We start from the raw sequence: 14,441 nt of genomic DNA, 5'->3' as shown, positions 1-14,441 counted from the left end.
TCGGATCACAATACAGCTCAATCGTTGGAAATCCCAATAGATAGCAAATCCAATAGTGCAAAATATTACTTTATTAATAAACGAGATCTCAGCCCAAAAAACATGATTAGACTTAAGCAATGCCTGCAAAGTTTATCCTGGTCTGAGGTTTATAATGAGGTAGATTTGGATAGGGCATTTAATGCTTTCCATGATATCCTTACATTATTTTATAAATTATACGTTCCAATAAAAAGAGTAAAAATAGCTCTAAAACGAAAAAAAAGTCAGTGGATAACGAAAGGTATACGGATGTCATGTAAAACAAAGCGATTACTAAGATTTACATATTATAAAAATAGACATATCAACGACAAAATCAAATATAAAAAATATACAACCATATTAAAAAAATGTATAAATAACTCGCAAAAAAACTGTAATAAAAAATATATAGGGACATGTACAAATAAATGTAAAGCATCTTGGACTCTAATAAAAAATTCTAGTAATTTGAAATTAAATTATATAAAAAAAATTACACATGACGGCAAAAATATATACGAACCAAATGACATAGCGAACCTTTTTAATGATTATTTTGCAATATTAGGCGATAGGGATAGCACGACAAATGTGCTAAATAATACCCACAACCACGTCCAGTATGTGAATGATACAATTTTTCTATTTCCCACTGACAGTGATGAAATAACTAAAATAATTGCGAATCTCAAAAACAAAAACTCTGTAGGATATGATGAGATCCCTACAAAAGTTCTCAAGGCTACTAAAACTGTAATTGCGCCAGTATTGAGTTACTTAATTAACCTGTCTTTTACACAGGGCATTTTCCCTGAAAAATTAAANTACAATACGTAGAGATTAGAAATCTAGATAAATATTTAAATGAAAGGACATATAGATCATATACACAAAATAAGATCACTGGCGTACCGCAGGGTAGTATCCTTGGCCCATTGTTATTCCTATTGTATATTAATGACCTCCCAAAATCCACGCAACATTTTTGTACATTATTTGCTGACGATGTATCGGTGGTGATTCCAAATACATATGACTCATTGACAGAATATAATAACGACATTAACAATACAATTAACGACGTAATCAACTGGATGAAGAATAATAATTTGAAAGTTAATATTAAAAAAACCAAATATATTCAGTTTCATAATCAGAGAAATAATAAAACTTGTAAACTATCAATACAGCATAATGGACAAAACATTGACGAAAGTAATGAAGTAGTCTTCTTGGGGATAACCCTAGATAGTAGGTGCACATGGAAGCCACACATACATACGCTGTGTAATAAGATTAATAAGTTTGCATACGCATTGTGGCGCCTAGTGAACATTACAGATGAAAAAACTGCTTTATTAGCATATCATGGATATGTGGCTTCTATGCTTCGATATGGCATTATATTATGGGGCAATTCAGTAGACTCAGACAGAGCTTTTATTGCTCAAAAGCAATGCATACGCTCCATTTGTAAGCTATCCATTAGGACAAGTTGTAAACCTTATTTTGAAAAATTAAGGCTCTTAACATTACCCTGCATCTATATCTTTGAAATGAGCTGTTTTGTAAAGATGCACCCCTACCTTTTCAGAAGCAATAGTGAAGTAAATACAAATTATCGTGGACGCTATCCAAACACTGCCTGTAATGCTCACATCCTTGCAAAGTGACAACTGCTATCCAATGGCAGTACGAATTTTTAATAAATTGCCAGATGAAATAAAAACACTGCCTATTCGAGCATTTAAGACACGCTTATTTAAATTATTGGTTAGCAAATGTTATTACACAGTGCAGGAATATTTAACAGATAAGTCAATAAGAGTCTTTGAATAATTATATTGATGTTATAAATTATTATTAGATGACATTTGCAATTATGTATGTAATCGTTATTGAATTATGCTTGGTGAATCTTTGACATCGACAATTTCTGAATTTTTGACATTGAGTATCTACTATTGACATTTATATTGACATCTTACATTGATAATATTTTAATGGAATTTGTTGAAATGTTTAATAATTAATTAATTTAATATTTGCATGTCAGAAATGACTAATTGTGAGACCTAACCATTAACTGTATCCATCTCCTGTACCACATTTATAGCAAATAAATGATGATTCTGATTCTGATGATTCTGATTCTGATTCTGTTTACTCGTGAGTGTAATGTAATATAGCGAATACAAGGGCCGGTCTCGAGAGTTATCTTGACGACATTGTTGTGCTTTTGAAGATCATTAAGACTATCAAGGAATCACTTCGGAATCTTAGTTAATTAAATTACAATTTATGGTTTAGAAATACCTCAACGTATAATATTTAGTATAATTTGGAAGTTTTGAATTGTTTTTCATTTAAAACAACAAAAATTCACAGGAAAACGAACATGACGTGAAAAATATCCGTAGTTAGCAGTAGTATTTTGGCCAAAACAATATTATTTTAGCACTAGACTAAATCTATCAATCCTAATACAGTGCAAAAGAAAAACTGAAGAGTAGTGGCTTTTGCGCGGACTCGCCGGCGAAGCAAGCATTCGTCGCGAGCGCTATGAGCGGAGTCGCCATTGCGCTGGCCATGTGTCCCTTTGACGTCGTCACTGTCCGTATGACTAACCAGGGTAAACGAATTTGATGTTATACTGTGACGGAACGTCTGATTGAACGGGAATTGTCATACACCTCTGATGAAAATCGGCAAAATTTGGAGCGAGATCAAACGCGAAGCTCAAGACTGAACGCGATAGAGGACTGTTATGGACGCCTTCTGACTGAATCTAGGGGACATAGACCATAAGTCAAGTCTCAGATGAAACGTAACTGAGAAAACTTCCTTCTCGTAGTTAGCTAAGTTTCTATAGCGTTTGCAGATATGATTAATTACATCGGGTTAATTTCTAGTCTATTAATTAGAAAGAAAAATAATTTTCCTTCAGACGTATCTTCGCTGAAGTTGTGTCACGTTTGTTGTTGTAGCGTTTCTTATCCAAATTCAGAGTTAGGATATCAGTATTTTCAGAATATTATTATGTATTAGGTAAATGCTGGTCTTTGACGATGATGACAATTATTTTCAGAGTATACGTTCAATCAGACGTTTCGTCACACCCTGTATTTTGAATATTCCAGAACAAAAGATTACTTGAGAGCCTGCGGGTACTTTGAGGGCTCGCCAGCCGCTCTCGCGTTTGTAGCGAGCCTGGGGAGCGGCGTGCTGTGCGTCTTGATTGAGACACCGCTGGATGTAGCCAATACGCGACTTTATAACCAGGGTAACGAATTATACTGGGGTGCATCTGCATGCAACTTTGGTGAAATGTTTTTGGCTTTTGTGTTTGTTTCTGAATCTCACCTACTTGGGTAATGTTTGCGCGCTTTGAGTGGTTGAACCACGTTGAACCCCGCTTTTGGACAGTCCGATCTGGACTAAAATTGAACTTTATTATTCTGTAAATTGTAAGTCCTAAGCTAAACACGCACGTGATTCATAGGAAGTGCCCACCTAATATTTGATGATAATTTATCTCTATGAAAAAACCGTAAATAGAGATAGATAAGCCTTGTTTTAAAAGGTGTTATCTAATTTATCATTTACAAAATTAATTTGATATTATGCAGAATTGCAGACCTTCATAGGTGCAATTTCTGACCTCGATTTCGTTTTCTATTTTTTTCTGAAATGATTGTATAACCGAATCGAAAAACCACGATTTAAACGAAACAGCTTTGCCTTTAATGTTATTCGCGCTTTTGTCAATGTTGTCTGTTAATTTTCTATGATTAATCGCTTATCTATGGTGTTTGTCTGCCTTTCCACGGTCACTTGCTTTCTTTGATTTGTGTTCCTTGTGTTCCTACCCACGGTCACCGCTTTCGGCTTTTGTTCGGCAAATATTTTGTTCGTTCGATCTTGAAATATTAATAAGAATGGGACTCCTTTTCTATGGGTTTTTAATACATTCCATATTTTATGCTTGTTACTAATATTTCTGGGTAGATACAGGAAGTCACGGAAAGCCTGCTATTAATAAAGTAATGTCATGGTCAGGCAAATGTATTATTTTTAGATTTTTTCAATTTTTAGATAACATGGCCTGTTTTCCATTTTGGTTGTTCCATGACTTTCTGGACACCTGTAATTCTTCACCTCGTTCATTCCTCGTCCATATTATTATAAAAACTTATCATTTACACATCCATCATCATCATCGTTAAGTTTTGTGCAAGTAAAAAGTTAATTTCTACAGTCTTTTGTTTTTTTTTTTCATTTGACTAAAATATTGTTTTAATTTTAGGACATAACTATTAGCTTAGAAATTGAGAGACTTTTTTAAAAGGTTCTACCTATCTTTTTTTTCTTTTATTTATTTCTAGTTTTTTTTTATTTTCAGCCTCCGAAGCAAGTGGCAAACGACTCTACAAAGGCGTCCTGGACTGCCTCAACAAAATATACAAGACTGAAGGTCTCCACGGCATGTACAAAGGCCTGGGACCTCTCTACCTGAGGATAGCACCTCACACGACCCTCTCGTTAGTTATATGGGACATGTTAAATAATGTATTACTCGCTCATAAAAAAAGTAGTTGAATTTACAATGTGTTTTATTGGATAACCGATCGGAAATAGTGTTAAAATAGAAAATATTAGAGAAAAAAAGAACTAAACCTCCAAATATGAAGTGTTTAGTGTATTGTGTGTGTCAAAGCAACGGAAGGAAAATTAATTATACAGTGTGTCCGGGCATGTAGTGATCAAACTTTAAGGGCGTAATCTATGGACAATTTTATCGATGAAAATACTTCAAATTTGGGGCTTGACCCATTTCTCGAAAAATTACAGCGATTTAAGTTCTTAATTTTTAGTTTACACCTCTTCTTTAAAAAACAAGTGAAAGCGTGGGTAGCTTAACATTAATAGGCAAATATTTTATATCATGCGATAGCCAATAAAATTATCTATTGGTAGAAGAAGAAAGCAGACACAAGTTTCATACATTTTATGGGAGTAAGAATGGATTTAATTAAAAAAATACATTACTTTTTTCACTTCTTTTTCAGTTATTTTCCAACACAAGAAAAACCAGGTCGTTAAGGTATGTTTTATTTGCATTGTATTATTAGTATTTGAGCTATTCTACAAAACGAATGTAAATTTATAAGTCTACGTCTATTAGTTTCGACGTAATTGTTGAACAAAGATAACCCTTCCCAGCTGTTTCCATAGTAATCGGAATAGGTAGTGTGATTCTTTCGGGCAGTGCATTTTCACATGTCGCGTGCGCTATGGAAACCGCTGGGAAGGGGTATTTTTGTTCAACAATTACGTCGAAACTAATAGACGTAGACTAATAAATTTACATTCGTTTTGTAGAATAGCTCAAATACTAATAATACAATGCAAATAAAACATACCTTAACGACCTGGTTTTTCTTGTGTTGGAAAATAACTGAAAAAGAAGTGAAAAAAGTAATGTATTTTTCTAATTAAATCCATTCTTACTCCCATAAAATGTATGAAACTTGTGTCTGGTTTCTTCTTCTACCAATAGATAATTTTATTGGCTATCGCATGATATAAAATATTTGTCTATTAATGTTAAGCTACCCACGCTTTCACTTGTTTTTTAAAGAAGAGGTGTAAACTAAAAATTAAAAATTTAAATCGATTTAATTTTTCGAGAAATGGGTCAGGCCCCAAATTTGAAGTATTTTCATCGATAAAATTGTCCATAGATTACGCCCTTAAAGTTTGATCACTACATGCCCGGACACACTGTATAGTTCCAAAATCCTGAACTGTCCTATCCATGACATTGACAGTGGGGCGCCACCGTCAATACCGGATCGCTGGTTCATTTTTGCCATGTTGGAAACCATATAGTTGAACGATGGTAGCGCCCCCCTGTCATTGAGTTTGGCGGGACAGTTCAGCGTGGGTCATCTATTTCAGTCCTATTTCTGTCCTAGCAAAGTAATACAACACCTTTTACACATCACAATCTTTATTTTCAAAATTCAAACTCACATAGGTACAAAATAAAACAATCATCAAGACTGGCAAGCACTCGGAGGCGTAAAGTGTATCTCCCAATCGACCTCCATAGAGCTGCAGTTGGAACTCACATCGTCATCCTCACACGAGCAGCTGGAATATGCCTCTGGCTCCTCTCCTTCGAAGTCGCTGCACGTGCAGTCTGGGTTATTAGGATCATAGGGCGACAGACCCACTGCTTGCTTATAAGCTTTAAGACAAGTCCTCTCGCAAACCTCAGGGTGGTAGGGATCCTCCCAAACCTCATCTACAGCTTCCTGTATCAACCGTCTCTTTTTCCTTTCCAGCTTAGACAACTTCTCTTTATTATTTGCCTTAGCTATTCTGTACACAAGCGGAGTACACTGCTCTTGGTTCCCCTCACTGTTCTCTGGTGATCCTTGCATTTGAACTATGTATTCACCGTTGACTTTGCAAATTACCAATGTAGGTTTGGTTTCTGTTCGTTTCTTCGCTTTCTTTGAAGGCTTATTCAGCGCTACGGTTGACCTTGCCATCTTTATCCTTTTCAGTTTACGTAGCAACCGCTTTGATATGGCGCCCGGTCGCCATCCTCTGGCCACCTCCTGTAAATAATCTCATTTTAATACGATATTTAGAAGGTATCATATTAAACGAGTTAACAAAATAAAAATAAAACTTACTTTATTCATCAAACAATAAAGAAACTATTCTGAAAATGATAGAAAAAAAATATAAGAGTTTGGTTAAAGTCACAATATTTTTAATATCGNTAGTTCTTCGTTTCACTTGTTTTATTGCACGTAACGACGCATTATCCAAAATATCGGAGAACATTTCCTTAGTACGACTGAATCGCGACTAACCTAGCTACGCGGCCGATGTTCGTTTCTGGGCATATCGCGGTGCCACGCGCCACGCCCCCGTTTCACATCTATTCCCTTCTATGATCTGAGGTCACACCCTGTATTTTGAATATTCCAGAACAAAAGATTACTTGAGAGCCTGCGGGTACTTTGAGGGCTCGCCAGCCGCTCTCGCGTTTGTAGCGAGCCTGGGGAGTGGCGTGCTGTGCGTCTTGATTGAGACACCGCTGGATGTTGCCAATACGCGACTTTATAACCAGGGTAACGAATTATACTGGGGTGCATCTGCATGCAGCTTTGGTGGAACTGTTCTTGTCTTTTTGTGTTTGTTTCTGAATCTTAATCTCACCTACTTGGTTAATGTTTGCGCGCTTTGAGTGGTTGAACCCCGCTTTTGGACAGTCCGATGTGGACTATAATAATTGAACTTTATTATTCTGTAAATGTAAGTTCGAAGCTAAACACGCTTGTGATTCATAGCAAGTACTTACCTAATACATGTATTGTTATGTTATGTGTTATGTACAGTCGCGGAATGAAAAGGTTCGTCACCTTAGTGTCGGTTTTCGCTTGCACTAGGTGCACAGATTAAGTAGAGAGTCTCACTAGGTGCTGTGAGAGTCAAACCTGCCAACATAACAGTGCAAGAAACAGTGCTGCTAACATTTAAATAACGTATGACGTTTGCTAACGAATAAGGTTTTGCTTGTTTATTTTTCTATCCCATCAGTGCAATGCAATGATGACATTGACCAATTGACAATAGTTTTTTTTTATTTAAAAGAAATAATAATGGCAGGTTGAACCAACAAGAAGGTTTTAGTTTATCAATCATAATAATCTTGACAAGATAAATCGTCAAACTTTGATCTGAATAATTTTGAACTTTACTGACGAACAGTTAAAGATTATTTTCTCTAACTCGAGATTATTCTGCAACATAGTGTCAAAAGGTAATATGTGCTCGTGATTCGTTGAAGGAATCAATTTGAAAACTGACGAACCTTTTCATTCCGTGACTGTATAACGATGATTTATTTGGACTAAAATGTAACTTTATTGTTTTGTAAATATGAGTCCTAAGCTAAACACATTTCTGATTCATAGCAATGAGGGCTATCGTTTTAGCGCTCACCAGTTAGCGCCACTGTAGAGTAAGGGCCTGTCACTTGCTAGTAACAAAGACAGTGGCGCCAACTTGTGAGCGCTAAAGTGTTATGAGGACTATCGTATTTGCACTCATCAAGATGGCGCCACTGTAGAGTAAGGTACTGTCAATCGCCAGGGGTGCCAACTGTTAAGTATAAAAAAGATAGCCCTCATTACCTACCTAATACCTATTTATCGATGATTTATCTCTATGAAAAACCGGAAATAGAGATAGCCTCCGTTTTAAAATTGTTATCGATTTCCTTATCATTTACAAAATTAACTAATTTTCATAGATGCAATTTTTGACCTTGATTTCTTTTCTCTTTTTCTTTTCATTTCTGAAATGATTGCATAAAGAAATACTAGAAAAACCACGATTAACAAAACAGCTCTGCCTTTAATGTTCTACGCGCTTTTGTCAATGTTGTCTGTTATTAATCGCTTATCTATGGTGTTTGTCTGCCTTTCCACGGTCACTTGCTTTCTTTGATTTGTGTTCCTTGTGTTCCTACCCACGGTCACCGCTTTCGGCTTTTGTTCGGCAAATATTTTGTTCGTTCGATCTTGAAATATTAATAGGAATGGGACTCCTTTTCTTTGGGTTTTTAATACATTCCATATTTTATGCTTGTTACTAATATTTATGGGTAGATACAGGAAGTCACGGAAAGTCTGCTATAGATGACCCACGCTGAACTGTCCCACCAAACTCAATAACAGGGGGGCGCTACCATCGTTCAACTATATGGTTTCCAACATGGCAAAAATCGGAACCAGCGATCCGGTATTGACCGTGGCGCCCCACTGTCAATGTCATGCATAGGACAGTTCAGTATTTTGAAACTATATTAATAAAGTAATGTCATGGTCAGGCAAATGTATTATTTCGGTTGTTCCATGCCTTTCTGGACATCCTGTAATTCTTCATCTCGTTCATTCCTTTCCTTCATATTATTATAAAAACTTATCATTTACACATCCATCATCATCATCGTTAAGTTTTGTGTAAGTAAAAAGTTAATTTCTGCAGTCTTTTGTTGTGTTGTTTTTTTTTTGTTCATTTGAAACAGATTTTTTTTTTAATTTTAGTACATAACTATTACTCTTAGAAATTGAGAAATATTTTGAAAGATTCTATCTTTTTCCGATCTTAATATATTTTTTCTTTTTTTATTTTCAGCCTCCGAAGCAAGTGGCAAACGACTCTACAAAGGCGTCCTGGACTGCCTCAACAAAATATACAAGACTGAAGGTCTCCACGGCATGTACAAAGGGCTTGGACCTCTCTACCTGAGGATAGCACCTCACACGACCCTCTCGTTAGTTATATGGGACATGTTAAATAATGTATTACTCGCTCATAAAAAAAGTAGTTGAAATTACAGTGTGTTTCTTTTCTGGAAAACCTACTTATCTATCGGATATAGAAGATATTAGAGGGGAAAAGAACTAAAGCTTTCGGGAGATACGAAAACTTATTAGTAATTTGATCCAATATATGAAGGTGTTCAGTGTATTGTGTGTGTCAAAGCAGCGGAAGGAAAAATAATCAGTCCTATACCTGTCGTAGCAAAGTAATACAACAGCTTTTACACATTACAAATCTTTATTTTCAAAATTCAAACTCACATAGGTACAAAATAAAACAATCATCAAGACTGACAAGCACTCGGAGGAGTAAAGTGTATCTCCCAATCGACCTCCATAGAGCTGCAGTTGGAACTCACTTCGTCATCCTCACACGAGCAGCTGGAATATGCCTCTGGCTCCTCTCCTTCGAAGTCGCTGCACGTGCAGTCTGGATTGTTAGGGTCATAGGGCGACAGACCCACCGCTTGCTTATAAGCTTTCAAACAAGTCCTCTCGCAAACCTCAGGGTGGTAGGGATCCTCCCAGACATCATCTACAGCCTCCTGTATCAACCGTCTCTTTTTCCTTTCCAGCTTGGACAACTTCTCTTTATTATTTGCCTTAGCTATTCTGTACACAAGCGGAGTACACTGCTCCTGGTTCCCCTCACTGTTCTCTGGTGATCCTTGCATTTGAACTATGTATTCACCGTTGACTTTGCAAATTACCAAGGTAGGTTTGGTTTCTGTTCGTTTCTTCGCTTTCTTTGAAGGCTTATTCAGTGCCACGGTTGACCTGGCCATCTTTATCCTTTTTAGTTTACGTAGCAACCGCTTTGATATGGCACCCGGTCGCCATCCTCTGGCCACCTCCTGTAAATAATCTCATTTTAATACGATATTTAGAAGGTATCATATTATACGAGTTAACAAAATAAAAAAAACTTACTTCATTAATCAAACAATAAAGAAACTATTCTGAAAATAATAGGAAATTATAAAAAATCGGTTAAAGTCACAATATTTTTAATATCGTTAGTCGTTACACTTACAGAAACCAAAACGTTACGAAATTTAACTTAGCACGTTACCAAATGTCACTTGCACTTAAGATCCTATCTCTAAAACCTTACACCACAATTCGAACTACACCAAAAATAAATATCTTTTGGACACAGCATCAGGCTAGTTGGCTTGGGTGGCGACACTCTTGCCTCTGGCGGCGAGCGCGTTGAATCGCTCCCGCTGCTGCTGTTTCATGATCTCGCTGTTGATGAACGAGTGGAAGCACGGCAGGTGGAACGAACTTAAACTGATACCCTGCTTATTCAAGTCCGCTAGCCTGTCCTTCGGCCTTTTATTTCTATAATTCTTCAACCTGAAATAAGTCTTATTGCCGTGAGCATCCACCGCCACTATTCCTTTTTCAGATGGCACAGGGTGCCTACACTTCGTCCGTTCCGCAAAATAATTCCAAGGATCGTAAGCTTCGCCTCTGTGTGCTCGAGGTTTCCTTCCTCTCTTTGACTCGGGCCGTCTAGGAACAACTGAGGGCTGAGGAATTGTGACGTCTTCCCCGCGCGCTAACATTTGCTGCAGTGTAGACAACAACAGCTTTCTATCTAAACCATGGCCCATTATACCCATCTTACCCAAATCCTTAGGAGAAGCATCGCCGAAACAACTCCAGGTGGCAACGGATGGTTTTATCTCCGGTTGTTTCTTTTTATCATCACCTTTTTTACCACCCTTTTTACCGGGTGTGCGAGGCTGCTTCTGAGGTGGAGATGCTCTAGGTTTTGGGTAGAATTTCCATTTTCCTTGGCCGTCGACATAACCGTCAATTCCAACGACTAACCATTTTAGATTAGTGGCTTGGAATTTCCCTGTCTCAGCGTCAACCTGTTCGCCGCTCGGGCCGATGAAAGAATTGGGAGCCCACCGATTGTCCGGAGCTATGTAACCGTCAACGTTGATTTCTAACCATTTACGGTCAGGGCTCCAGAATCCTCCCAAATCACTGCATTGTTGCTTTCCATCTGGCCCTTTGAAGAATCTTGGCACAGGGTTTCCAAATCTATCGGTTAATTTGACTCTGTAATCTAGGTAAGTGTATTGAGTACCATTATCGACTTTTAATACTTTTTTACCCTTATACGTAGGATCGAATAACGCATTTGGAGGAGTAAATTCTACTATCCATTCATCGGAATCTGTATCAGAGCCTAGAGAAGCAGAATCTTCTGAACATGAACACGAAACGTCCAAGTTAGTTCTATCTGGTCCAGGTTCTGCCGGGTAGCACGTGCATTCTGGATCTTCTGTATCAGGTAATATGCCAAGTGCTTGCTGGTAAGTTTTGAGGCAAATATCTTGACACATGTCTTTGAAAGCGCTTTGAATGAAATCGCGCTGTGCTCTTTCCAGGCGTCTTTGGGCACGTTCCTTCTTCAGTCTTCGTTCACGGTTCTCTTCATCGCTTCTGCCGATAGTGTACGTGACAACAGGTTTGTCTTCGTATGGGTGTTGGTTAAGAGCTCTTGGTTTAGAGTACGCTTTCATTGTCTCCATCGTAACTGTGTACTCGCCTTCCTTCTTATGAACAATAAGAAGTGGCCTCTTGAGCGGACGTTTCTTCCCTTGATCCTTCTTTCGTTTCTTGGCTATAACTTCGCCAGGATTTTTAGCCATTCTGAGTAAGCGTACAACAAATTTATTTGTTGCTCCAGGTTTCCAGTTAGGTCGAAACTAAAAAAATAAAATAAAGAAATAAACAAAAAAATACTGAAAACCTGTTTCCACTGATTTATCATTTATAATTGAATTTATCTTACCTTCATACCAGGAACATCTTCCGCCGTCCAAAGCCAACCCATATGTTTAGGCACATTGCCTAACGTGCCTGTACAAGGCATGGCGCATTGACTGTGTCCAATTTGAGGCGCTGAAAAGTAAGGTCAGTAAATAAGTAATGTGATTCCATCTCCATCTTCTTTATTTATGATGAATCTTTAAAAAAATATAAAAAAAATGCTTAAATACGTACGTATACCTTGATAACCATAATTAAACTTAAATCTGTCATCCTTCTTTTTCTTTTTCCCTTTTTTACCATCTTTTTCGGATTCACCGCTTTTGTCAACAACTGATTTCTTTCCACCCTTTAGGTTTCTCCTGCTATCACTGCCAGAAGCACTAAATGACTTAAACTTTTTGTCTACAAGTTTATGAAAAATTGGACAAGGGAATGGCATATCATGCCCAGGCCTGCGTGATAATTCATCTCCGGATAACTCGTAGCCTCCACAAATCTTACAGTAGGTTGTCTTCTTTGTAAACCCAAAAGTACATTCGCAAGAACAGTAACAAGGGTCGTTACCAACTTTCATTTTTGCAGTCATACCTCCGACTACTTCTTCTATCTTTTCAGTAACATTGCAGCATTCTCCTTTGAGACCAGACATGTCAATCAAAATCCGATCATCAGGTGGGGGTGGGAGTTCCCTGTGTTTCTTCACGTCGCATTCCACATGGTCACACTTTGTAACACTGATGAGGTTCGCTGCTTCTTGTGGCAAGTCTATAGAACAATGACTTAGAGAACGCGACCCGCTTGTCGCTTTTTTGCTCGGGCATTCACTGTCACAGAGTCTGAATTTAAACTTCTCCTTCACTTCTTCTGACTTATCTGAACTTTTAGTATCTTTGATCGATTGTTTAGATGGAGTGTCCTTTTGAACAGTAAAATATCCCACGCAGTATACTTGATTTCCAAAAGGACCTCTACGGTCGCCGAAGATGTAATCTAAAGTATTCAAATGATTTTCATATTCCAATGATGCATACGATTTTGACTTTATCAGTGCTACTGGTTTTTCAACTTCTAAATCAGTATCGCTTTTTACCAAGTCTACAATCTTTTCTTTTATTTGAGTAATTGATTGATCAGGTTCTTTCACACTGGGCTCTACCCGCTCTGGTGGAGGCTCTGGTTCAGCGGTTTCAGTGGATCTATTCAAATTTGTTTTCAATTTCTTCGGTTGAATCGTGGCAGAGTGCATTGTTTTAGTTGTTGCTTTAGAACTTTTATTTTTATCTTTACTTGATCTTTTATACTTCCTCTTGCCCCCGGAATATATAGTTTTAATAGTGCCTGGGTCAGCATTGTCAACTTGCAATGCATTATCTTTTTTGGCTACTTGCTTATCTTTGATCGTACTCAAAATAGTCGTGGGCTTAGAATTGAACCCTGTATACATAAATGTTTGTGGATCATCTTCGGAAAGCGATCTGAACTGTGTGGTTACTTTATCTTTCAGGCAGCTTAATTTGATGCTCATTTGTATAGTTGCCATACGTCTCGAAGATAGCTCATCAAATACATTGTATGTCCCTTCCACTGTTACTGGAGTAACATCCCGATTTTTGATTATGTCATTGAGGTAGGCAATGTAAGGTGTGCTCCAAGGAATACTCGTGGAACCCATTACGAGCTGAGGGTCATCTTTACTCCAAAGTGTAAGTTGCAAAGGATATGTTTGCATATTCATTTTGAGTGAGTCCACATTGTTGGCAATTAATATGGACTGGCCAATTTTTATTTTAGGTTCCACAGACGGTGCTGGCGCCTTTATAACTTTGATCTTACTGTCTCTTACCTTCGATTTTCGTTTAACCTTTTTCCGGTTGCGTTTTGGAACCGCCACCGCCAATTCATTTGGATCTTTTAAATTAAGTGAGAATAAATCGGCGAATTGACTCGTAATATTGAATTCCTGGCAATTAATGAGGCTCTTGATTTCCTCTACCACTATTTCAAACAAAAACATGGAATCCGAAAGAGACATTTTCAATCGATTACGCTTACGTTATTAATGGACGTAAATTATTTATTTGCTTTCAAAATTACATAATTTGCACCTCAATTTAGAATTTTTAAAGAAAATACTAAAAAATAACTTTGAATTTTCCGTGTTGCCAAAAATGAAGTAACTATTTTTTATACATTTTTTTCTACGTCACAATT

At 37.3% G+C, this 14,441-nt stretch overlaps 2 protein-coding genes across 3 annotated transcripts; one reads left to right on the top strand and one right to left on the bottom strand.

The window, feature by feature from the left end:
* Nucleotides 1-2,289: 2,289 nt before the first annotated feature.
* Nucleotides 2,290-4,623, top strand: LOC114355234 (solute carrier family 25 member 35). Its single transcript, XM_028307952.1, has 2 exons — nucleotides 2,290-2,656; nucleotides 4,427-4,623. Exons 1-2 carry the CDS (start codon nucleotides 2,587-2,589, stop codon nucleotides 4,621-4,623), a joined length of 267 nt encoding a protein of 88 aa, XP_028163753.1. The 5' UTR covers nucleotides 2,290-2,586.
* A 5,798-nt stretch (nucleotides 4,624-10,421) lies between these two features.
* Nucleotides 10,422-14,311, bottom strand: LOC114355240 (uncharacterized). Of its 2 annotated transcripts, none has more exons than XM_028307970.1 (3): nucleotides 12,462-14,311; nucleotides 12,250-12,359; nucleotides 10,422-12,163 (listed from the first exon to the last, which is right to left on the bottom strand). In XM_028307970.1, exons 1-3 carry the CDS (start codon nucleotides 14,260-14,262, stop codon nucleotides 10,601-10,603), a joined length of 3,474 nt encoding a protein of 1,157 aa, XP_028163771.1. In that variant the 5' UTR covers nucleotides 14,263-14,311; the 3' UTR covers nucleotides 10,422-10,600. The 2 variants fall into 2 exon arrangements, with proteins under 2 accessions (XP_028163771.1, XP_028163772.1); XM_028307971.1 differs by having other exon boundaries at nucleotides 12,468-14,311.
* Between the last annotated feature and the right edge of the window lie 130 nt (nucleotides 14,312-14,441).

Source organism: Ostrinia furnacalis, unplaced genomic scaffold (genome assembly GCF_004193835.3).
Source record: "Ostrinia furnacalis isolate ACB-3 unplaced genomic scaffold, ASM419383v2 OfSCF2377, whole genome shotgun sequence".
Classification (NCBI taxonomy): Eukaryota; Metazoa; Arthropoda; class Insecta; order Lepidoptera; family Crambidae; genus Ostrinia; species Ostrinia furnacalis.
This window is presented reverse-complemented; position numbering and strand designations above follow the sequence as displayed.

Excerpts from the sequence above, each read along its gene's own strand:
- LOC114355240 (XM_028307970.1), bottom strand. The coding sequence starts at position 14,262 with ATGTCTCTTTCGGATTCCATGTTTTTGTTTGAAATAGTGGTAGAGGAA. Across the intron at positions 12,360-12,461 it reads TTATGGTTATCAAGGTATAC|CGCCTCAAATTGGACACAGT; the intron begins GTACGTATTTAA and ends CTTACTTTTCAG. Across the intron at positions 12,164-12,249 it reads AAGATGTTCCTGGTATGAAG|TTTCGACCTAACTGGAAACC; the intron begins GTAAGATAAATT and ends TTATTTTTTTAG.
- LOC114355234 (XM_028307952.1), top strand. The coding sequence starts at position 2,587 with ATGAGCGGAGTCGCCATTGCGCTGGCCATGTGTCCCTTTGACGTCGTC. Across the intron at positions 2,657-4,426 it reads TGTCCGTATGACTAACCAGG|CCTCCGAAGCAAGTGGCAAA; the intron begins GTAAACGAATTT and ends TTTTATTTTCAG.